This window comes from Hyaena hyaena, unplaced genomic scaffold, assembly GCF_003009895.1.
Source record: "Hyaena hyaena isolate Hyena2069 unplaced genomic scaffold, ASM300989v1 scaffold_83, whole genome shotgun sequence".
Lineage (NCBI taxonomy): Eukaryota > Metazoa > Chordata > Mammalia > Carnivora > Hyaenidae > Hyaena > Hyaena hyaena.
This window is the reverse complement of record NW_024080715.1, coordinates 2866769-2891139: the sequence shown is the minus strand read 5'-3', so window position 1 is coordinate 2891139 and position 24371 is coordinate 2866769. Positions and strand designations below refer to the sequence as shown.

Sequence of the window (24371 nt, the reverse complement as noted above, 5' to 3'; positions counted from 1 at the left end):
GAGAGAGAGAGACGGACAGATAGAGACAGAGCACAAGCAAGGGAGGGACAGAGAGAGAGGGAGACACAGAATCCAAAGCAGGCTTCAAGCTCTAAGCTGTGAGCACAGATCCCATCGTGGGGCTCGAGCTCACAAACCATGAGATCATGACCTGAGCCAAAGTCAGACTCTTAACTGACTGAGCCACCCAGGCACCCTGAATGTTTTATCTTATACATACATATATGTTTATTAAAAAAGTGCATGGACATGACCAAAATAACACATGCATAGTCAACTATACTTTATGTTTTAATAGTCGTGATTGATAACTGGTACATTCTATTCTGTAAGAATATAGTTGTGATGATTGTGCCTTAGTACTATTTAGTCTTACTGCAGAGTCGTGATGAGACATAATTCCAGTGATATATCTGTGCCACTTCAAAAAAGAATGCTCAAATAGATGTATATTTTTTCTTAAGTTTCAATTTCCCATTTGGGAAAATGAAGTCAGCCTTAAATATCTGCACACTCCTTTCATCCATGGAGAAGGGGGAGGGGACAGAAGCACAGAGTAGCTATGACACATATGTCCTTCAGGAAATCAGATTTTGCACCAGATGGTAATTTGCACATGTAACCGAGAAAAGAAAATCACTTTACCCACTAAAGGTGGGTGAAGGCAGGCCAGTTCTCTCTGTCTCAAAATTCCAAGGAGAGTTTTTGTGAGAAGCCAAACTGAAAATAATATAAAGGAAAAAAATAGAAAGAAAGAAAGAATTAGGTAAATACCTAGAAAATGAAAATTCCTCTTCAATGTGAAATGTTTTTGAGGAAGTGAGAGATTTTATTATTTCTATATATTTGAGATAAAGCTTGTGAAGAAGTTAACAGTTCTCAAGGAAAAAGTAATCAAGTAATTATAGTAATTTGATATTGCAATCACATTCAAGCACATAAGCAGTAGGCTGTATTACATACATCTTGGGTCTTCTTAATTTCATTTTTATATCAATTCAGTTTTTTCTGTACTTTACAAGTGTGTGTCTGCAACAGTTCAGGGAGGTTTTCTCCATAAGCTGAGGAGCTGTGAACTAATTATTTAGGTTCCTGGAGGAGAAAAAAGTTTAGATTAATATTAAAAGGTTGGTAAAGATTCATGTTACATGAAGGGCACACCATCTTTTGATATTAGTCCGTCGCCGGTAAGAAAAGCCGCAGGTACTTGTGATACTTGTTTGTTTATTTGAACATATGAGGGGTCAGAGTGGAGGGGATTCAAACATAAGAATGTGTTTCCCCTGGAAAAGGTAAAATTTTAATCTGAAACTGAGTAGGATAGTCATGAGCTTTGCGCAAGATAGAAGATAAAAGGATCAGTGGTGTTAGGAATAAGGAAATGAACCAGACCATAGACCAAGGTCTCAAATAAGGTGGGCATTAATTTTTTTTTTTTTTTAGTAGCCACAATTTAGCTTACTCTCCAGTGATCCTCAGCAGGTCAGGCATAGAAAGTAGCTGTTTTAATTAATCAGCAGTTGACATTTTGCAGAGAAAAGGCAATGGAAAAATACAGAGTTCTCTAATAAATGGAGATGTGCTGAGGGTGGAGATTGAGAGGTTATTATATGCAGAAATGAGGAAAAGTAATGAGTGGAATAGCCAAATGGAATGGGCACTAAAGAGAAGACTTTTTTTTTTAAACTACAGCTGGACAAATAATTGTCTGAAAGCAGCAAAGGCGAGCTGGGAAAATGAGGCCACAGCCATCAGAACCTAAGGCTTATGCAATACAAAAGAATTGAACCAACTCTGTTAGAGAAAGCTACCAGAGAAGATGAGGCCTTGGGAGAGGGTGAGGGGGATCCCTATGTCTCAGGAAAAGCAGAGAAGGAGAGGAAGAATGTTACGAAGAGGCTGAGGGTATATGAGAGTTAACTGAGAATGAAGTTTTAGAAGGGACAGTGGAAAGTAAAATCCGGAAAGAAAGCACTCAACAGCATGAGAATTTGACAGTTAGTGAGTGAGGTGATGGAGTGAACTGCACTTTGACTGTTTGCAGAGACTGACATGAGAGGTCCAGATGGTTGGCTTTTCTGAAGGTGTGGACAGGCCATTCTGAGTGAGCTCCTAGGTAGAATAGAGAGAGCAGTCACTGGTCAGTGTTCAAAGAGATTACTGTGAAGTGTGCTCTTCTCTCAGAGATCATGTAAAACCTTCTGCACTTTGTACCTGAAGCATGGTAAGATAACCCGGATCATTTTCAAGCCAAGAATTATAGAAGGTGCAATAGGCCTTTTAAAATATTTACTAGAGCTATTACGTGTTGAATCCTGAATAGCATGTTAGTTGTGAAACAGACTGAGTTAGTAAATATTTGTTTTCTTATGTTCTGTGCCAACATTGCATATAGACACTCCATATAAAAGGTAATTCAACTTATGCAGGTGTGGATTTTAAAAAGAGACACAAAAGTATCCAGCCTTGTTTTGTTCCTTAAAAATAAGAATATCTTTTCTCAAAAGAACCATTTGTGACCTTTCTGATTCTCTTAATGTTACTTTGATAAAAATTTTAAAGGTATATTTGAAGTCTTGAATCACTATTGAGAACATAGAAGAAATCTAGACTTTAAATGATCCCTGTTCATGAAGCCAAAGACTAGGGACAGATCAATGCATACTATGAAAAGTCTTAAATTACTGTTGACAATCTGTGTGATTAGGTAAAACATAATACACCAAATACTTAAAGATAGTTAAGGCCCACTGATCATTATCTGGCTATTAGATTGAAAAAACCCTGAACCCAATATATCAAGAAAGTTGTGGACAGGGGCGTCTGGGTGGCTCAGTTAGTTAAGCATCTGACTTCAGCTCAGGTCATGATCTCGCGGTTCATGAGTTTGAGCCCTGCATCGGTCTCAGCACTGACACCTCAAAGCCTGAAGCCTGCTTTGGATTGTGTCCTCCCTCTCTCTCTGCCCCTCCCTTGCTCACGCTCTATCTGTCTGTCTGTATCTCTCTCTCAAAAATAAACATTAAGAAAGAATGTGGACATGTTTTGAAAGAACTCAGCAAATTTATAGGTATCTGCCATATAGCACAGTTTGGGATTTAACCTTTTGAAAACAAGATAGAATATACAAAAAAAAAATCATGGTAAACAATTTTGCAAACATAAGGGCACAATTGGGGATTCTGAATCAAAGCATCTAACTCAGAGCATTCTTCAATTTGGAGAATTAATTACCTATTCTGTCTGGAGTCATTAAACTCCAACTGGGCAGAATTCTAGAAATGCAATATTATAAAAAGAATCCAATGAGAATTTGTGACCAGATCTTTCCTTTCATTGAAGTCCCGTGAACAACACGATGTTCTGAGCTGGACAGGTGCGAAGCACAGTGCCTTCTACTGATAGTCTAGTTTTTTTGTGAAGATAAAACTAAAGAGCTGCTTTAGAAACTTATCTTAATTATTTTTTTTTTAGTTGACTCTTATAAGTACCACTTAGCAGCATATTGAGAGTAGGTCAGAGCAACCTGTCTTTCTGCTACCTGCATTGTGAGCACTCAAATCAGGTTTCAAGTCAAGTTAGATTACTTGAAAGGTAGAAAATAATAGAGTTTTCTTTTCTTAAATGCCCTGGTTTAAAACGGAAAAGCAAAAGCTTTCTACTGTTAAGATCATAAGATGTTGTTTATGTTATTTTTGTTAAGCCCCTGCAGCATTCTCATTCATTCATTTAAGAGTTTATTGAGTGTCATACATGGTCCCATTTTTCTGTGAAGTTGGGTTCGTGTGCAGTACATTTAGATAATTGATTTCGATGGGAGCTTATCACTTAAGGGTATCTACCTTGTAAATGGAAAAAAGAACCCTGAGAATATGAATTAATCAGTGGTATCAGCTGTTTGATCAGGAATTTGAGTAAACGTTTATCCTACAAGCTGCCCTTAGACAGTAAGAAGTTGTGGCTATTCATGAATTAGTTTAGATTTTTCCTTCTTTGCTTAATATGTCTATCTATAGATGAATGTGCTCCATAAGGGAATCATTTTCTTATTCCAAATCCTCTGTGAACAAGGTTTTAACAGAGCCTTCAATAGTCTCAGCAACCAGCCAATGAGTTGATTATGCCTGCCAGAGTGTACTAATTAATAAGAGCTCAAGAGATGATCACTTGGGGCCTGAGCACTCTACACATGCAGGTGTACATCAAAAGTAATGCTACATACATTATGGTGCTCTTTTGTTAGGTAGATAAATCAAGATGGAGATACATGGATTTGACTATTTGAAAATAGCCTCTGGGTATTGACCAGTGTCAAGACAGGCAACTTACTTATACCTCTTCCAGTTAGATTTTTCCAAAATGTCAAATTACTTCTGAACACAGAATGTTAAAGACCAAAAGGGAGGAAATTCATTTCAATGTATTGAGCATTGTCTATACAGCAGAGTTAGTTAGTATTTAAATCTAGTGCTAGTGCTGTATATTAATAGTAAGAGGTTGAAAATAGAAATGGAATAGAGAATAGGTTTAATTCCAGGGCTTATCTTGTTACAATAGGAGTCCAGTAATCATATGGGAGCAAAACAAAACAAAACAATGTATTTCTAATATGTTATGAAAGACCTTATGTCACCATTAACTTCCTTTATGAAAATGGTAATTATATTTCTCTGGAAACAATTCAGAAATAATAGCATTTTCTTAAAGGAATTGCTGAATTACAGCATGTGCTATTAATTACAATAAATAATCTCATAAAATCCCACAAAAAGAATCTAATTCCTTACAAAGAAAGTGGAAAAGCCGTAAAAGCCAGATGTATATAGATGGGACCTAGCTCCCTGTCACATCCCAGACTTCACTCGGAGGTCTCATAAGTGCCTGTTTGCCCACATGCTTGTAATTTATAGACTTTGGCAGGGAGTTTCAGACATTGCTTACTTCAGATAATGAGGATGAAAGGTGATAAGTTCCTTGTTTGATCCAGAAGCTTATATTCTGCAACTTTACCCTATTTCACAGCAATGCAACACTTACCCAAAACCCATATTGAACAATTTTGTCAGGAAAAACTTAGATAAATATTTATGGGTTCTACTACTAATAAAACATGTTTAAATCCATGTTGATTTTAATTTCCTACTTTAATACTAGAAAGCTTTTTTATTATGTTTTATTGTATTACTTCCAATGAGAAATTATTGATGAAATTTTTGGTAATTTTTGTATTTATAAGTTTAGTGACCAAGAAATTTCAGAGGGAATGACATAGAAATGACGTTTTTATGGGTTTGCCAAATATAAAACCAAATTAAAAAGTAAGTTAGAGGAAAATAAAATTCCTAATAATTTTAAATTCAATATTCTGTGAATAACTGTCTGAATATAAAAATAAATGATCTGTTGCCTTTAAAATCTAGGATCACAATCTCACTTTTAAAAGGAATTCAGAACAGTGTCTACATTCCCACGAAGAAAGTGAGAATTTCTCACTATAATTACTATGTCAAAAAGGAAGATTGTGGGGCACCTGGATGGCTCAGTTGGTTGTGTGTCTGACTTCAGCTCAGGTCATGATCTCACTCATGGGTTCGAGCCCCGTGTTGGGCTCTTTGCTGACAGCTAGCTCAGAGCCTGGAGCCTGTTTCAGATTCTGTGTCTCCCTCTCTCTCTGACCATCCCCTGCTCATGCTCTCTCTCTCTCTCTCTCTTATTCTTTCTCTCTCTCTCAGAAAAAAAAATATTTTTTTTAATTTTTTAAAAGGAAGATTGTTTGAAGAACGAATTAATGGCTAATAGAAGTGTATCAATGTGAAAAACTAACTAAAAGACTGATTTGGTGATTTTATAAAAGCAAAATCCCAGCTCCTATCATGTTACCTCTACATACATCAGTATGTATCTCTTAAGAATTATAGGCATTAACTTACAAAGATGTAGTTTCTAAATCAAAATACAAAATTTGTGGGATTTTTTTTTCTCAGATAATTTTTTAATCCATGATGTCCTTGTTACTTCAAAAATAGATCATTCTACTGGTGTATTATAAAAATGTGATTCTGAATACCTCAAGGTGTTGTTTGTTTGTGTACTTTGGCATACTTATTAATTTTATTAATTCAGTAGCTTTTTAACAATTAGGAAAAAAAAGTTTATTCTAGAATGTAGGTTTGCTCCCAAGTGGGTTTTGTTATTCTAAAGTAGGTAAAATATAAGCAGAAATATTAGCAGTAGAGAGTGATATAATATGTGAGCTGCTAACTCTCAACAATAGCCAAAACATGAAAAGAGCCTAAGTGTCCATCAGCTGACAAATGGATCAAGAAGATGTGGTTTATCTATACGATGGAATGCTACATGGCAATGAGAAAGAATGAAATCTGGCCATGTGTAGCAACATGGATGGACCTTGAGGGTGTTATGCTGAGTGAAATAAGTCAGGCAGAGAGGACAGATACCATATGTTTGTATGTATTGGAGGATTAGGAGGAACTTAATGGAGGACCATGGAGGGAGAAGAAGGGGAAAAATAGTGGGAGAGAGGGAGGGAAGCAAACCATGAGAGACTCTTGAATGTTGAGAACAAACAGGGCAGATGGAGGTCGGGGGTGATGGGCATGGAGGAGGGCACTTGTTAGGATGAGCACTGGATGTTATATGGAAACCAACTTGACAATAAACTATTTAAAAATATATATATGAGCTGCTAAAGGAAGGATTCAGGTTCTGGTTTTATTTCTTGTAATAACTGGATGGATGAAAAGTTATAGACATCAAGTTATATGTAAGTTTACAATTCTAAAATTCTGATAGAGATCATTGATTTGTCATAATTTTTGTGCTTTCCAAAATAATCTCACCTGTCATAAATAGGAAAGATTCACAGGAAAGAAAGGTAACAATTTTAATTTTTTAAAAGTGAGACCCAATTGTTTTTTATCCAAGTTCAGACAACTTTTTATCTCAGAGGCCACTACTCATGTGCAATAAAAGAAGTACGTACATTCATATAGTTATAAAGTTCACTGCAGTTAAATCTCAGTATTATTTTATATTTTGAAATTAATCTATTTTTGCTACTGATTTTCAGTCATTGTGGTTTTGTTTGTTTTTTCGTCCTTCACCAAATACTTTCATTTAACAAGGGATTTGAAGCAGAGAAGAGGGTCAAATTTCGTAACTTTTTTAAAGCAGCGTTGCCAAAATGTGCAGAAGGACAGTAAATGAAAATAATAGCCAAAGGAATATTTTATAAAATGTGACCCATGCATTTAATGTGTTTATGTTATCCCGGTGCTTTGTGGGGAACCCACAGTTGGTTGTAATTCTCAGAAAGCAGAGCACCAGGCCTCAAGGGAAAGATAAAGAAGTGTAATCTCTGTTTCTCTTTGTAAAATTTCTCCCCGTATTTTTATTACATCAGTACTTACACTGCATAAATGTCAGTGTCTACTGATATCGGTGCTGGTCTTCACTTTAAGGAAAAATGATGGTAAGAATTATAAGGATTGATTTTATATTTTGGTCCACAGATTTTCCACATGACGTATGACCTTGCCAGCGCAGTGGTGAGAATTTTTAACCTCATCGGCATGATGCTGCTCCTGTGTCACTGGGATGGTTGTCTTCAGTTCCTTGTCCCACTGCTGCAGGACTTCCCCCCGGACTGCTGGGTGTCTCTGAATGAAATGGTTGTAAGTAATTCGCTTCATCTTATACTCTACATATTCAGTTTTGCCAAAAAGTTCTAAGTGTTTATGCCAGAATGGTCTAATTTCTTCTCCGTAAATGTTTGGAGAAAACCTAATTTTGCTTTCGTGGATGTAAAATCAACTGTTCTCTTGCTTTTTCTACAACTAAGTGTCATTTACATGAAATGGCTCTGGGGATGTATATGTTACAGGATCTATTTTTAGGTATCTTAGTCTGTGTATATGGAAGACATATTTTGATTCAAAGATACATGTATGCTCTCACATACATGTAATTGTGGTACAACGTTCTTCTAAAACTGCCTACTGCTTGGAATAACTCCGTTCTTTCAACTTAAGAATTTTGGCATTTACTTAAGCCATGCAACTCTAGGTGTTGTTAAAATGTACAGAGACTTGCACATCAATGTAGGCGCAATGAGATTAATATGATGTGCATGATATTTCAGATAGTACTTTTTGCTAAGGAAGACAAGGAAAGCTTCATGGTAAAAGTAAAGCCTTTATTTATTTTTAATTTTTATTTTTTTTTAGTATAGACATGTTATATTAGTTTCAGGTGTACACTTTACCCTGAAAGATATATAAATATTTTAAAAGATGGTAAATATAAATTTGATTCATATAGTTAGGTATATTCACAGTCACATTTAATGTTAAGAACATGTGTTTTTTTTTTAAAGATGCATTTTGATCTACATTGTACAACAGAAAGGAATTGAAACAGTAGTGAATATTTTTAATATATATTCACAAATATATTGATGTAAGTTCTCATATTTTCTGCATATATTGCATTTTAATTACATTAATTCAATAAAATGTGGTTTAAGTTTCCTACACATTAGACTAGACTTAGATGTGACATTTCAAGGAAGATAAATTTTATGAGATTTTCACAAAACTTTAACTTTGGCAGATATCAAATACCCTCTTTTTTTTTCCTGAAGTGTTCCATATTAATTTCTGGGCTTACTATTGTAGAAATGATACGGACATCTTAAGGACATGCTTTTTTTTTTTCTTCTAATAACTTTAGCTCAGGTTCGTATTTGAAGAAAAGAGGGACTTATATTGCATGTTAAGAAGTCTGGTCTTCTTTTCTTTCTTTTCTTTCTTCGTGCCTACCTATTTTCCTCCTTCCTTCCTGCCTTCCCTCTCCCTGCCTTCTTTATTCTTTTGTCTTTGTTTGAGACTTAATAATCACCCATATCTCTCCTTCCTTTCATTTGTATCTACTTAAATGTCACTGCCTCACAGAAGCCACTGAGTGACCACTCTGTCTAGTACATCACCCAACTGGTTTATATTTTATCTTAAAAAAATTTAGTCACACACACACACACACACACACGAGTTGTTTGTTACTTATATCCGTCCATGTTCTGTACACAGAATGTTGGTTCCATTAGGTTTAAGAATTTGTCAGTTTTGGGGCGCCTGTGTGGCTCAGTTGGTTAAGTGTCCGACTTTGGCTCAGGTCACGATCACAGGGTTTGTGAGTTCGAGCCCCTCATCGGATTCTGTGTTGACAGCTCAGAGCCTGGAGCGTGTTTCAGATTCTGTGTCTCCCTCTCTCTGCCCTGCCCCCACTCGTGCTCTGTCTCTTCTGTCTCAATAATAAATAATATAAAACTTTTTAAAAAAATTGTCAGTTTTGTTCTGTACTTATGGTCAGTGCCTAGAGCAGTGCCCAATACAGTAATTTATTGTAATTTAGCTACTCATTATTGAAAGTTCATTGGAGAAATACTTAACTCTATTTTTGTTTCTGCACCTAAAAATTAAAGAAAGGCATTTGATCAGGTCACTTTTTGAATCTATGAAGTCTTCTTAGTTATAGATCAGTCTCATTGCTATTTATCACTGAAAGAAGAATTATGAAGACATTTTTAAGATATTGGGGGGTGGGGAGAAAAAAGCAACAGCTCTTGTATTCTAGCTACTACTGAGCATAGTATAAAAACACTAATGCTACTACCAAGGGATGACCCTTCACTGGGGGTCATAGATAGATAGATAGATAGATAGATAGATAGATAGATAGATATAGATATAGATATAGATCTTGCTTACTGTATACAAGCCCGTGCTTTGAAATACACTTGTATTTGGTCCTCATAGCAACAGAATGAGGCAACAATTGTTATCCCCCATTTTACAGTCCAGAAACCTGGCATTTTTAGAGGTTAAGCTAAAGGTTAATAGATCAATGGAACCAAGATTAGAATGCCTGTCTATCAGACTTCGAATTTCTGTTCTAAAACACATTAGAATATCTTGTCATATAGATTGTAAAAAGATAGTTAGGAAAAGTAATTAAAAGAAATGAAACCTGCAGTAACACTGGTTGCAGTAGAAAGTCACTCAAAAGCCAGCATTTGAGCTCTGATACTAAACAAGACAAATATGAGATGTAGATATAGAAAAACAAAATCGCATTGGGAAGGCAGAAAATGACAAGCCAGATCAAGGTAGATGCAGACATGATTATTAGTCATTCTTGAGTATATGCTTGACAAATTCTACTATGACATTTGACACTGGTACTAAATAATTTATGATAAAGATTAGAGTGTTGGGCAGATTCCTTATACACTCCTTCTTTTTCATATTTTGCATTCCTTAATGATTTAGAAACTTAAATATTATTTTCAATCCTCCTTAACCATATTTTCATTCAAATGTATACACTTATCTCTTTATATGTATTCTAAATCTTTCTTAATCAACATTTGTATTTATATCATTATCCTTATCTGTGTATCACTAGTTCATTACCTATATATGTCCTGTAATGAGAAATTCAGAGTAATGCTGTAACTTCAGTATATTTATATTTTTATCTTAGCTTTCTGATCTGCAGTTCATTCTGTGGATGTAGTTTTTCAGTTCCTGTCAGCTAATTCCTTTGCAGTTCTTAAAAATTCCTCCTTGAAGGAATTCTTTAAACGCTTATCACCAACCACATTGGGCTCCTTGATTGGTGAGATAGGAGATATTGACTTGCAAAATCCAACTTAACCAGGGATTTATCTTGCTCTGCGTTTATAATGTATCATTTTGTATTGAATATTTCATTCAAGATATATTTGAGTTATAGAATTCTGCCTAAATGCAAATCTTGAAATGGTCAGATAATATCTCATAAAATTAATTTTGAAAATCTTATAATTCTTATATTTTGTGATTATGTTTTTAAGCATAAAGCTAAAATTATAAGCTCATTATTAAAGGGATTAGAGGTAATGGTGTTCGGTTTAAATTATAAAGTCATGAAATACTCATTTTAAAAATCTAAGGAGATAAAAACTATGATGCATTTGAATTTGCATATTAATTTTGACATAATTTAGGGAGTGACCTTACAGAATAAAGGATTTGCAGCTAAATAGTGCATTCCTGTAGCAGAGTTTCTCTCTAACTGAAGTGTACAGGTTTATTCTTGGGGAGTCCACAGGTTTTCTCCCAGTGATTTGTAAATGTGTGGCTATATATTGGTGATCATGTAAAAGGTTACAAGGTAAATGTTTATGAATCTACAATCATCTGAATGCCCTAAATTTGGAATCTGGTTTTGCTTTTCTGTTGAAGTACATTGTACCATATAAAATAATGCTGGCTTATGGGCTTAATAATTAATGATCCATTTCTATCAAATGAAGGGTAAATGACATCATGTTAAATGCTGGACAAAATTTTCACCATAGCCAAATATGGAGAGATGGGTTCGAAAACTAAGTCACTCCTGGGGCACCTGAGTGGCTCACTCAGTTAAGCGTCCGACTTCCGCTCAAGTCATGATTTCATGGCTTGTAGGTTCGAGCCCGCGTCTGGCTCTGTGCTGACAGCTCAGAGCCTGGAGCCTGCTTCGGATTCTGTGTCTCCCCCTCTCTGCCTCTTTCCCAGCTCACACTCTGTCTCTCTCTCTCTCAAAAATAAATAAACATTAAAAAAAAAAAAGAAAACTAAGTCACTCCTTACGTAGCATACAATTGTATAATAGTGTGTGAAACTAATGTGCAAAAACTGGTGCCATAACAGCACTAAGTTTTCATTGTATGCAACTGTTGGGTGTTAGCCAAACAACATTCATGCATCACAGTAAATTTACTTTAGGTATGTTTATTGATGCATTATTTTGTTAGTATTGATTTGTAAATTTATATTTTTTAACTTTATAACAATTATAAGAATAAGAAAATATCTAATTTTATTGTTATACTTGTTTGAGTAATATCATAATCAAAATAGTTTAAGCCAACTCATTTATTATATTGTTTATTATATGTTTCATTTATTTATTCTATCTTTTATTATATATATTGTATAATGTTTTATTTATTATAATGCTTATTATGATGTTTCATTTTGTTGTCATTTGAAGGAACATGTGCATTCCTCCTCTTGAGGGATGCTATTCTAGAAGTCAGACAGTATATATGTCTTCATCATTATTTGCATGCACCACAAATTCTATGCCAAGCTTGCATGTGTTGCTAAGTAAATATTAGCGGTATATACTAAAAAGGTAATTACCTAGAGTATGTGAAAATTATATGTAAAGGAGTTATTCTGTTATGCATTTTCAAATTCTTCCTTGGATAGTTTTTGCTTTAGTAATTTGTACATCAAATTATTTCTTCAAATATATATAATCATTTGACAATTAATGGACAATATAAACATACTCAAAATTCATGAAGTTTATATAATTATGTAACCATACTAAGAATATCAGAAAATAAGATCTAAGAAAATGTCCCAAAGGGTCTATTTAATACTATCTATGTGGAGAAAGAAGAGATTTGATTGGAAAAATCTAGATTTCTACAGAATTTTATTTTTATTTAAGACTAGGTATCTCAAATTATTAGTGTGTTACTAATAACCAAATGGTCATACACTCCACATTCTCTAGCTCCCTTCTTCTGATGGGGTCCTCTGCCAGTTATGGTCAGTGGGCTCTGAGTGGGAGTATCATATTTGACTCATATGTCTAAGCATTGAAAAGCTGGTTTGCAGCTCTCTAGTTCTGTTTTTTTTTGTTTTTTTTTTTCCTCCATGGGCATCCTTTTAATTTGCAGTCCACAACATAACATAACATAGCTTATCTTGACTCATTTAGACAACAGAATAGGGAGGGAAAAATCTGTGGGAAATGAATTTAGAGACACACATTCCACAATCTCTTCTACCATTAAAACCTCTAAGATCTTAGGCAAATCACACAACTTTCCTGAAATGAGTGTGTATTATTTATCCTTGCATTTAGGTAATTTATTGAGTACTTGCCTTGGGCCAGGCATTATATTAGGCACTGAACATACACTAGAGAATGAGACAGTTCCTGCCCTCATAGTGCTAACATTCATACAAGCTTTCATTCACTCTACTTCATTCTAGGTGCAGAAAACTATAGAGATTTAAATTTTTATTTTCTAATTTAAAGGAATAGAAAATTATGTGCAAAAACCCTTAAATGAATTTGAATTGAGGACTTTGAAATTTACACACTGCCCAAAGACTCCTAAACAAGGGGAAAGTGCTAGCTAGATTCGGCCCTCTTTCTTGCCAAGCTACGTACACTTGACAGTGCAGCCATTCTTACAAACCCCTTTTTTTGTTTTCCTAATTTAGTCACCCAGAAAACACTACTTTTTTTCTAACTCATGACAATGGTGTGGTAGTGGCAGCTTTGTGTGAATTTAGGTAAAGTCTATGAGAAGTATTAAAAAAAGGTGGAGAGAGACAAAATAGAGAGATGTTTATTTCGACCACTATCAGCTGGATTTGGATCCAGAACCTTTAACAGAGTGGGGACTGAGACAGGTCAGTGAGTTCTGTTTCAAAAACTGTAATGATCAAAATAAATGTGTGCTGGGGGGCCTTGGGTACAAAGAACTGTTTATTATCTCCTATTTCAAGCAAATGATTTGGAAAAAAAAAAAACAAAATTTTTGTTTCTTTATATGCAAACCCCCATATACAAGTAGGACATTGAAACATGGGATGATATTATCTATTGATAGTCTAGCAAATGTATAAAGACAAAATTAAAATAGGTTCACTTTTTGTTTTACAAAGTCCAATTGACTATTAAATAATGATTGAAAGAATATAACCAAGATAATATAACAAAGAATTAAAAATCTATCTCTCTTCTCTTGAAGTCTGACAATGTAGTTTAGATTTGAAATTCTATAAATTGGAAATTGTATTATTATGTTATTGACTTTTTAAATATATAATGTATTGTCTTAACAAAATTTTGTAAAAGTCCTAACAAAGGCAACTGATTTGCTGACAAGTCGCTATGTGGCTTTACCAGAAAAAAAATGCATTCATAGCTCCTATGAGTTATAATAACAAAGTAGGTCAGCAGCTTGCTGAGTGTTGTGATTCTCCTTTGCCATCCTATTTCTGCCTATTAGGAAAGCCAGCCTGGTGACTTTTCTCTATTGGATAGACACACGACCTAATCGCATAAGGAAACATACTGCGTTCTTCCTTCTCAGACATGTATTTTTTTATGGGAATGAACATATGGAAATTAATTCTAATCTGGTGTTTTGTTTTCAAATGACAAACTTTACATTTCAGGAAAACTTTAAAATGAATTATAGTTCCATAATAGAGAAAGATAAAGAATATTATTTAAATTATATATTTTTTCTGACTACATTAAGTTTAATAAGACCAATCCATAACTTTGAAACATGGGTTTTTTTTTTCCTTGTATAGACTGTCTCTTAAATTTTAAGCAATGAATGGTTCGAAGAAACACCATTCACTAAATTACCTTATCTAACAAGAGACACCTATTAACATTGGGAAGAGAAACAAAATATCTTGCAGTACAGTATTTCCTCTAAGTATGAATATTAGGAAACTTACATGAAGGGAGTACAAAAGTCCATGTATCAGATTATCTTATCTGTCCTGAATGACGTGAAAACATATTTGTTCCCATTTTACAGATGAAAAATCTAACTCAGAGAATTGTTACCTAGTTTAAATAAAGTCAGAGGCAGGCAATATGAAATCTCTATTTCCCTTTGAATTAATGCCAACCCTAACATAGCATTCTACTTCATGAACCCCAAAGAGTTTCAGCCATTATCAACTTTCAATTCATGTTTACAGAGAGCAACTATAAATTAGTGGTACCACTAGGAGAAATTGGAATATATATGAAAATATTTGAAAAACTCATTGTATTTTTTATGTGTATGTTGGTTAAGGTTTCTCCTTTTACTACTGCCATAAATCCAAAAGAATCTAGTAAAAAATCCCACTTATTCTGAATTTCTCACATAGATTTCACATGAGAAATATTGTTTTAAATTGATGGAAGTTGGAATAAAATGGTAACATTGGTTTCACCCAGGGTATCGAGAGAATAACAGATGAATTATCTCTGTAGTATTAGCTCATGTACAGATATATGGACATCAGGTAGTTCATATGAATGTCCCCTCTGTCTAAAGAGACCCAAGTTATATTTCCCTCTTTTAAGGAAAAAAGAGACTTGCAGAGACCTGAATTACAGAGATTCAATCACCTGTATTCAAATAATTTTCAGGACAAGTTATATAGTTACTTCCCAGAGTGGAGGGCTATCTACAAATTTCTGTTTTTGCATCCCATTTCATCCCCCCCCACACACCTCTACCACTGACCTAAATATGCTTCCCCAGAATATGTTGCAGAATCAGAGGTGGCATGAAGAGAGCCACGTGATAAGTGAAGGATGTAAGAAAAGAATAGCAAGAACATTTTCTAAATCTTAGCATGAACATTTTCACAGTCCCATTATATACTCCATCATTTTTGAAAAGTATTTTGTTTTTAAAGATGTTATATATTCTGGGAATGAGTAATTCTATGAAAAAAATGAATTTGGCTCATGAATCTTTAGTTTATTTCGGTTATTTTACATATATCCTTACAACATTCCAATGAGCGTAGGCAATTTATCAGATTAAGTCTTAAAAATATGTACTAGAATCATTGGTTGGACTTCTCTATGCTTTCAGGTTATAGCAGTGAGTCCAATGTGACCAACATTTAAATACTCTTCTGGTATTACCAGCCAGGTGCCTCAGAAGTAGGGCCCCATTTAAGCAAGGGTTAGTTAACACCTGGCTTTGTTGTACAATCTGCTATCTCATGCATAGAGTTATGAGTGAATCCATCTGTGGACTGCAAACATTTCTTCTAATTGTATAAACATTTCTTCTAAGCTTGATAATGATGAAAAATTAGGAAACTTTGATAATTTGACATCATATTTTTGCAATTCATAAAATGATATATAACAATGAACCATAATATATTTTCCATATCCTGTTAGCATTTTCTAGAACATATCAACTTCAATAAAATTTTTCTCTAAGTATATTCTAAAGATAGGAATAAATATTAATTAAAATGTCCACTTATAATGTACACCAAAGTAATTTTTGTATATATACAGAGCATCTGTTAGCCTTTGCTATTGTGATCAGTGTAATAATCTAAGATCCTGCAAGTTAGGAAAGGACTTTCAGTAGAAAAATCTTTAATTTCAATTGTATTAGAATGAAGACATATTTCAATTAGACCATCTCAATTTGCCACAACTATGTGTTAGTCCTTTAGATTTTTTAAAAATATTATTGCATTTGTTCTAATGTCAGCTATTGATTCATATTTTTAAAAATTTGTTAAATAAAATTATAAGATGATTGGGAAAAATACTATTTTAGGTGGTACCCATTACTAGTTCCCAGTTGCTCCCAAACTAAAATTATAGCATTAATGTTCCATTAAATGATGGTTACATTCTTCTTTTTTTAATGTTTATTATTGAGAGAAACAGACAGAGTGCAAGTGGAGGAGAGGCAGAGAGAGAGGGAGACACAGAATCCGAATCAGGCCCCAGGCTCTAAGCTGTCAGCACAGAGCCCGACATGGGGCTTGAACTCACGAACTGTGAGATCATAACCTGAGCTGACACTCAACTGACTGAGCCACCCAGGCACCCGTCTCCTTTTTTTTTTTTTTTCAATTTGAGAGAGAGAGAGAGAGAGAGAGCGAGCATGCATGCATGTAAGCAGTAGATGAGCAGAAAAAGAGAGAGAGAGAGAATCTTAAAAAGAGTCCAAGCTCAGTGTGGAGCCTGATGCCTGGCTTGATGCAGGGCTCTATCCCACGACCCTGAGATCATGACCAGAGTGGAAATCAACAGTTGGACACTTAACCCACTGAGCCACACAGGCATCCCAAATGATGGTTACATTCCATCTAGCAATTTCATAATTCTGCTCTCACCTTGGTCATCAATTCTTAAGGACAAAGATTTAAAAAAAGTTTGACATACTAAATATTAGGCAAATCAATTTAAGTTTGTATCGACATTTATGGAAACATTCTTCTGAGGGTAACTCCATTTCACTCATCATTGTTATTATTTCATTTCACTCATCGTTATTATTTTGTTATCTATAATTTGTTAACATTTAATCAGAAGATTAGAAGATTTAAAAAAGTTCTTTAGAAAAGTATGAAAAAAAGATTCAAACACATAGATTTCTATACATAGAAACATACAAACATGGAAACCATATACAGTACCGATCTGAATGCTGTTTACATATGAAAATTTATGAGAGTAACATGTTCTAACGTGTTCTAATGTATTTTTCAATCCTTTAGTTTATATCCTAATGCATTGTGTGAAAAGACATTGTAAGAGTGGTTTAATATTCTATGGGAATTAAGTGACCACTAAAGTTGAGAGAACAACAAGAAGGATGATACATATATCTTTTTACAGAAGAATGAAAAAAATGGAATTAGGAGATAGGAGTCAAATAGCTAATGCAATAAAGGTAGAATGCCTTTTCTCCTTCCAGCTGTGTTTCAACCATTCAGGCCATTTGGCATTGTCAATAGGTATCTTTGAAACTGCTCTTCCTTCCAAATGGAAAAAAAAATATATATATATATATACACATATACCCTTTATCATAGCCAGCTATTGTTTAATATCTTAATTCTAGGCTTCTTTTTGCTGAGCTATAGTCTTTATTTATTTATTTATTTATTTTTTTTGAGAGAGAGAGAGCATACCCAAGAGAAAGGGGCAGACAGAAGAAGAGAGAGAGATAAAATCTTCTTTTTTTAATTTTTTAATGTCTTTATTTTATTTTCAGAGACAGAGACAGAGAGCAAACAGGAGAGGGGCAGAGAGAGAGAGAGACACAGAACCTGAAACAGGCTCCAGGCTCTGAGCTGTCAGCACAGAGCCTGACGCAGGGCTCAAGCCCACGGGCTGTGAGATCATGACCTGAGCCGAAGTCGGATACTTAACCAACTGAGCCACCCAGGTGCCCAAGAGAGAGATAGAATCTCAAGCAGGCTCCATTCATAGCACAGAGCCTGATGCAGGGCTGGATCTCACAAGCCTGGGGTCATGACCTGAGCCAAAATCGAGAGTCCGACACTCAACCAACTGAGGCACCCCAGTGCCCCACTGAACTATATTCTTAGTAAGATCTTTTATTTCTTATCTAGTCAGGAAACAATATGTTTATGGGTATGTTTCTGCCAACTTTTTTTCATAATGACCTATTATAATTTCTGTAATAGTTATAACTTCTAACATATATCCTAATATTTAGTACATGTAAGTTAGGCATTATTATTAGTTGGTTCTTTATGCATTTCTGTGACATCCATTCACAATCATGCTCAGCCAATTGTCTTTATTCAATCATGAATAAAGAATGGATTATTTACTGTGTCATATTTTACAAAGCTTCTTTGCCTTTTGAAGGTAACTTACATACAAAAACCAATGTTATGAATATATTATGAGCAAAGAAGGAGACATTAAAAATATCTGCTCAAGGTCAAATAGAATGTTAATGACAGAAGTGGATCTAGGACAGCAGTCTTCTTATACTGTCCCTGATTTCCCATTAATGCAAGAATGAAGACTTGTAGAAACCTTAATAAAGAAATCATATGTCCAGATGATTAGTAAAATAGAAATCTCCTTCTCCTTTATTGTTTTCATAATATAGAGCTTACCAAACCTTTCTTGAGGAAATAATTTGAAGGATAACCACAGTAAAGCCATGGATTTCCAATATTCTACACAGAATGATATAAATTCTAAAATAAATTAGAAAATTTGGTGGGCTAAAATTTAGGGTTGAAGTATGACTTTTTGAAAGAAATTGACCTAATTGGACGTGTACCTATGTCAAATAGGTGTACATCTACTAGAAATCTAGCATTCTGGAGAAGATTGAAATAAAGAGTATAAAGAAAACATTAATAGGGGCCTGGGTGTCTTAGTCAGTTAAGCGTCTGAGTCTTCATTTCAGCTCAGGTCATGATTTTGTGGTTCCTGATTTCAAGTCCCATGTTTGGCTCCACACTCTTAGTTCTCTGTTTCTCTGCCTGTCCCCCACCTCTCTCTCCCTCTTTCTCTCAAGATAAATAAATACACTTCAAAAAAAGAAAACATTAATAAAGAAATCTTATAAAAGGGCATACTAGATGGTGCTAAACTAATTAAATTTGAGAGGATTCATGGTATACCATAGCGCTGGGAATGCATATCAGTGATGAAGCTTGAATACTTACTCTCCCTAAATCCCAATAATGATGAAGTCTTGACTTGCCTAATTTATGGATTAAGTGTGAAGAATCTGAAAGGAGGGATGCTCAGTCAGTTAAGCATCCAACTCTTGATTTTGGCTCAGGTTATGATCTCACGGTTCATGGGTTCCAGCCCCATATTGGGCTCTGTGATGATAGCATAGAGCCTGCTTGGGACTCTCTCTCTCTCCCTCTCTTACTGCCCCTCTGCTCGTGCTCTCTCTCAGACTCTCAAAAATAAATAAACTTAAAAGATGTTTTAAGAAAAAGAATCTGAAAGAAAGTATGCAAGTAATCTTAAATTAAACAGGAGAAATGGTATTGTAAAGGGTTAAACATGGTCAGGCTCTGGAACAAGATTGCTTAGATTCATCTGTTTCTCTCATACTCACTAGCTGTGTGACCTTGGATACATAACTTAACCTATTTGTGCCTTAGTTTCTTCATCTGTAATGTAGGAATGATAATTATATTTACTTCATAAAGTTTTGAAGTAAATGGAGGAGCTTATGCATGCCAAATATATAGAAGAGCTCTTACTACATTTCTGTGCTCAATACATATAAACTATTATTAATAGTTTCAGTTATGTATAAGCTAAAATTGAGTTTTCTTGCCTATAAATTTGTGCATAATTCTCCCATTTAAAAATGATTTGATGTAGCTTGAAATAGAAGCAGATATACCATACACCTACAAATATTAAAAGTCATAGAAAGAAAAAGTTTATAAAACATAAGCCTTGCTAAAGAAATCAATAGAATTTGAATGTAACTTTGCTTTTCTTTTCCTACCTCCTACAGAATACTGGAGAAAATAGTTTCAACCCATTAGAGTAGTTATGTATAGCATTTAGAATGAAAGAAACATTAATGGCACTTAGTAATAGTTGGAACAAAGACTAGGAAATGGATAGACCCTTCACTTGGGATCCATGGCATAATAATAAATGACAGAATGTAAGTGGAGTATTTTCAGTCTTGTTTAATAGCATATTTTGTGAAGGCAGAATATTTTTAAACTGAATAGACTGTAATAAACTCTAGGCTAATTGAACTCAGCATCACTATGTTGGTACTTTTAAACGAGCTCAATCCCCTGGCCCATGACAATTGTACCTTAAAATGGTGATATCTTGGAGAAGATATGGTGAACTGATTGCATAAGGTCTTTGATAAACCATGAAAATTGGAAAAGAACTGGTTGTCCATGCTATATATAAATAATGTGTAGATTTACAATGAGAAAATGAAGAAAGATGCTGCAAATTGCAACCTGATATGTTTGATGTTTTTTTTTTTAATTTTTAATGTTTATTTGTGAGAGAAAGAGAGACAGAGACAGAGATAGAACATGAGTGGGGGAGGAACAGAGAGAGAGGGAGAAACAGAACCCAAAGCAGGCTCCAGGCTCTGAGCTGTCGGCACCAGCACAGAGCCCAATATGGGGCTTGAACCCATGAGCCATGAGATCACGACCTGAGCTGAAGTCGAATGCTTAACTGACTGTGCACCCAGGCTTCCCTGTTTGATGTTAATTTCAGGCAAGACTCTGCAGTAGGTTATAAAAGAAATTATTTGTGAGCACCAAGCAAAGACAGTGTTTGGTCAGAGCAAGCACTGGTTTAATGAAAGCAAGTCATACCCGATCAGCCCTTTTATCTCTTCTCTTCTTTCATATAGAAGATATCATGGGGCGGGAAAAGACTTTTTGAAAATTTGTTGAAAACCATGCTAAGTACATATGCCAGTCCAATATGGCCTTTTTGAGATGAACATTACATTGGTACATGCACTTCATATCAGACTTTCTGCAAGTTTCTTTATAATATAATTAAATAATTGGACTATTAGAAAACAGAATTGAGTGGATTAACAGGTGATTGTCTTCTTCTCCCACACCCCAAAATACAGATTGATTTATAACAACATAGGTGATGTTCAATGGATGTCTGTAGGATATGATGTTTTTTCAACATATTAATATGACCTGAAGTCTTTTCAACCTACTGATAATAACCTAGTTGAAGCCATCGAAGATGCAGCTAACACAGAGCAAAAACAAAATGGCTAATATGCTGAGTTATAGATTCGTATTCAATAAGATCTTATTATGTAAGAGGATGAGGAATGAGTCTAATAGAATGAATTTTTCAAAGCATAAGGTCTTATATTAATATGAGAAGACAAGTACAAGACTCAAACATAGCTCAGGGAAGGATGTGAAAAATACATACGGTTTTGGTGACTGTGATTTCAATATGTCAGTAATTGAGATTCTGCCCATGTTAATGAAATAGGAAATTCTAACCAACAAAATTTTATAAGAAAAAAATTTAGTTTAATTGTGGGCATCAGATTCTAAGGTCTTTTAATTCTATAGGCAATTTTCTTTCTGACTAGAAGATATCTAATTATCTCTTTGAAATGTAAGTGCTCACTGAGTATATACTTTTATTCCTGAAATGGTGCTTTTAAAACTAATTTAGATCCATTTATAAATTCATTTGTATGTGAGATAAATTAAGGACATTGTGACCCATTAATAATTAACTTTGTTTTTCAGTAACCACCTTTACCAAATAGCTCACTTGATTATGTAACAGAGTAGGTATTTAGAAAGCTTTAAGCACAAGTATATATTGTAAAACCTACAAGAGTGTAAGAGAGAAAGGAATTATGCCCAACTATGTAACAGATTTTATTATTTTTACACTTAACCTTTTCAATTAAGTATTGAAAAGACTATTTGCTTTTCAAAGTGTTTTTCCTTGTAGTACATCTCTTATTGTGTAACTGAATTTAGTTCATAAATTTATACCACTCATTATGATAGGTCACTAATGGACACACCTTGATTGAGAATCTTAGAAGTATGTGGTTCTCATTTCACAGACTATTAACACCTTGTCTTATAAATATTTATTCTATTTTTGTTATTAGTAGTAATAAGAAAATATTTAAAATTCTAACAAAAATATCCTTGTAGATTAGTCATTTGCCGGTTTCCATTTGGAGCGCAGAGAAAAAGACTGACTTATTGTTTAACCTGCAGAAAGAAAGTCTGGAGTTGTATTTTTCTCAATTGACATCAACAAAAATAATGGCATCTCTAGTATAATTGTAATGCATCTACTTGATTGTTTTATTGCAGCCAAATTATGCAAACTTGAGCAATAGCTTCCAAAAAATGCATATCTTTTTTATTTAAATAAAAGAGATAACAGATTATAAATTAACTCATTCTCTCTCTCTATGAATCTTTCATTTGTGAAATTACATTTCATTAGAGGATTCAGAGCAAACCATGGAAGAAGGTGTTAAATCATTAGAAAATAAACAGCCAATCAACTAAACACCTGTAATGCCTCTCACTAATATTAATAAAACATGACTATACAAAGCCTTTAAATTGCTCATTTTCTTCACTCTTCCCAATAATTTGGTGCAGAAGAATCAAGTGGCAAGGGAAATGGGAAAATGTCTGAAATTTATTCTAAAAAATAATTCTTGACTATGGATTAATGCTGAGTCACCCCAATCCAGTGCCCTATTCTGTGCTTCTTTGCAGCTTACTATAGTTAAATATACAATGGTGGTCCCTAAAATCTCAATTACCAAATAGTAATTTAAAATAGTTTCTCATAATCCACTTAACATGACAGGAAAGAAGAATATTTCACAAACTTTTGAAACCAGTAATTCGCAACTACTATAAGGGTCAACTAACTCAACAATAATAATGAGGAAATAAGAAAAAAATAAGAAAATGCAGTCAATTCCATTAAACGGCATTACCCAAACATTGTCTGACCTGACCAAATGGACTTTAAAATGGAAAGAACACTTAAAGGCCAACAGGAGCCAATCTAGTGATATATATGTGTGACTTCGACCACATATAAGACAAAAAACAGCCTCTTGCTTCTGGTGAACTAGATAAGACTTATACTATCCAAGGGACACAGCCACTTCTCAATTTCAGCTAGTAATTACCATGTGGAAATTTATGCCCAATGATGCCCAGAGTTATCAAAGAAAGCTAGATATTCAGATTTTTGTGAGAAATGTCATAGTTTTGCAGACAAACATTATAAAATAATATTTAATTGCATATTCTTATACATTATTTTACATAAGCATTATTTAAAAAAAATAGTGTTGCAAAGAAAAACACCAGCAAGCCAGATTTCAAGTCAGCAGGCCATTAGTTTCCAACTTCTCAAATTAATCAAACAGTTAGTAGGGTGGCACCCTATTGCTTTGCCACTATATGCATCAATTTCTTCACATTCAGACCCTGACAGAATTCTTCCTTTCTCTTCCATTTACAAGAAGGGAAAAATCAATTAATGTTAATGCCACGTGAGAAAGATGGGAGAGAGAGACTTTGTCCACATTAGTGGATCATCCTGGACTTACCAGACTGGTTCCATTAATTTGGCTTTCTTTTTACATGAATCTAACTGGTTTGGCAATTTGTTTCAATAATATGATAAACTCTTAGACAGCTGTGATTGAAAGAAATGGCCTAGAAAAAAATTCATAAATAAAATAAAAAGACAAGACAAGTTAATTCAATATTATCCAGGAGAATTTTTGTCACTACAAGACAAAAAAATAATGCACTTGCAGTTATGAGGTTACTGAAAAACAACAAAAATTCACCAAGCAGAATCTGTTGAGAACAAAATTAATATCCCTTGTCTTCTTCACTTCTCATGTTGCCTCCTGCTGAGAAGTATCTGATGAGAAATCCATTAATTAATAAATCAAGAGCTAGAGCTTTAGTAAACAGTTACATGACTCAGGGGACCTGGAATTCAAGCTTTTGATTCCACGTATCCCAGATTAAGAAGGGCTTAATTTTTGGATATATGGCATCCCCCTTATTTCAGTAATAAAGTAAAAAAATAAATAAATAAAAACAAAAAAACCACATATCCAGCATACTAAATTTATCATAAAATAAATGGTCTTCAGTTTTAAGTATGTAAAGTTTATT

The 24371-nt window shown here is 34.2% G+C and overlaps 1 protein-coding gene across 1 annotated transcript in view; it reads left to right on the top strand.

Annotated features, from left to right (window-relative positions):
* HCN1 (hyperpolarization activated cyclic nucleotide gated potassium channel 1) overlaps positions 1–24371 on the top strand; it is a 387066-nt gene that overhangs the window by 209700 nt on the left and 152995 nt on the right. The window contains exon 3 of the mRNA XM_039234146.1: positions 7533–7694. Within this exon, the coding sequence (XP_039090077.1) occupies positions 7533–7694 (162 nt within the window). The remainder of the gene's footprint in view (positions 1–7532; positions 7695–24371) is intronic.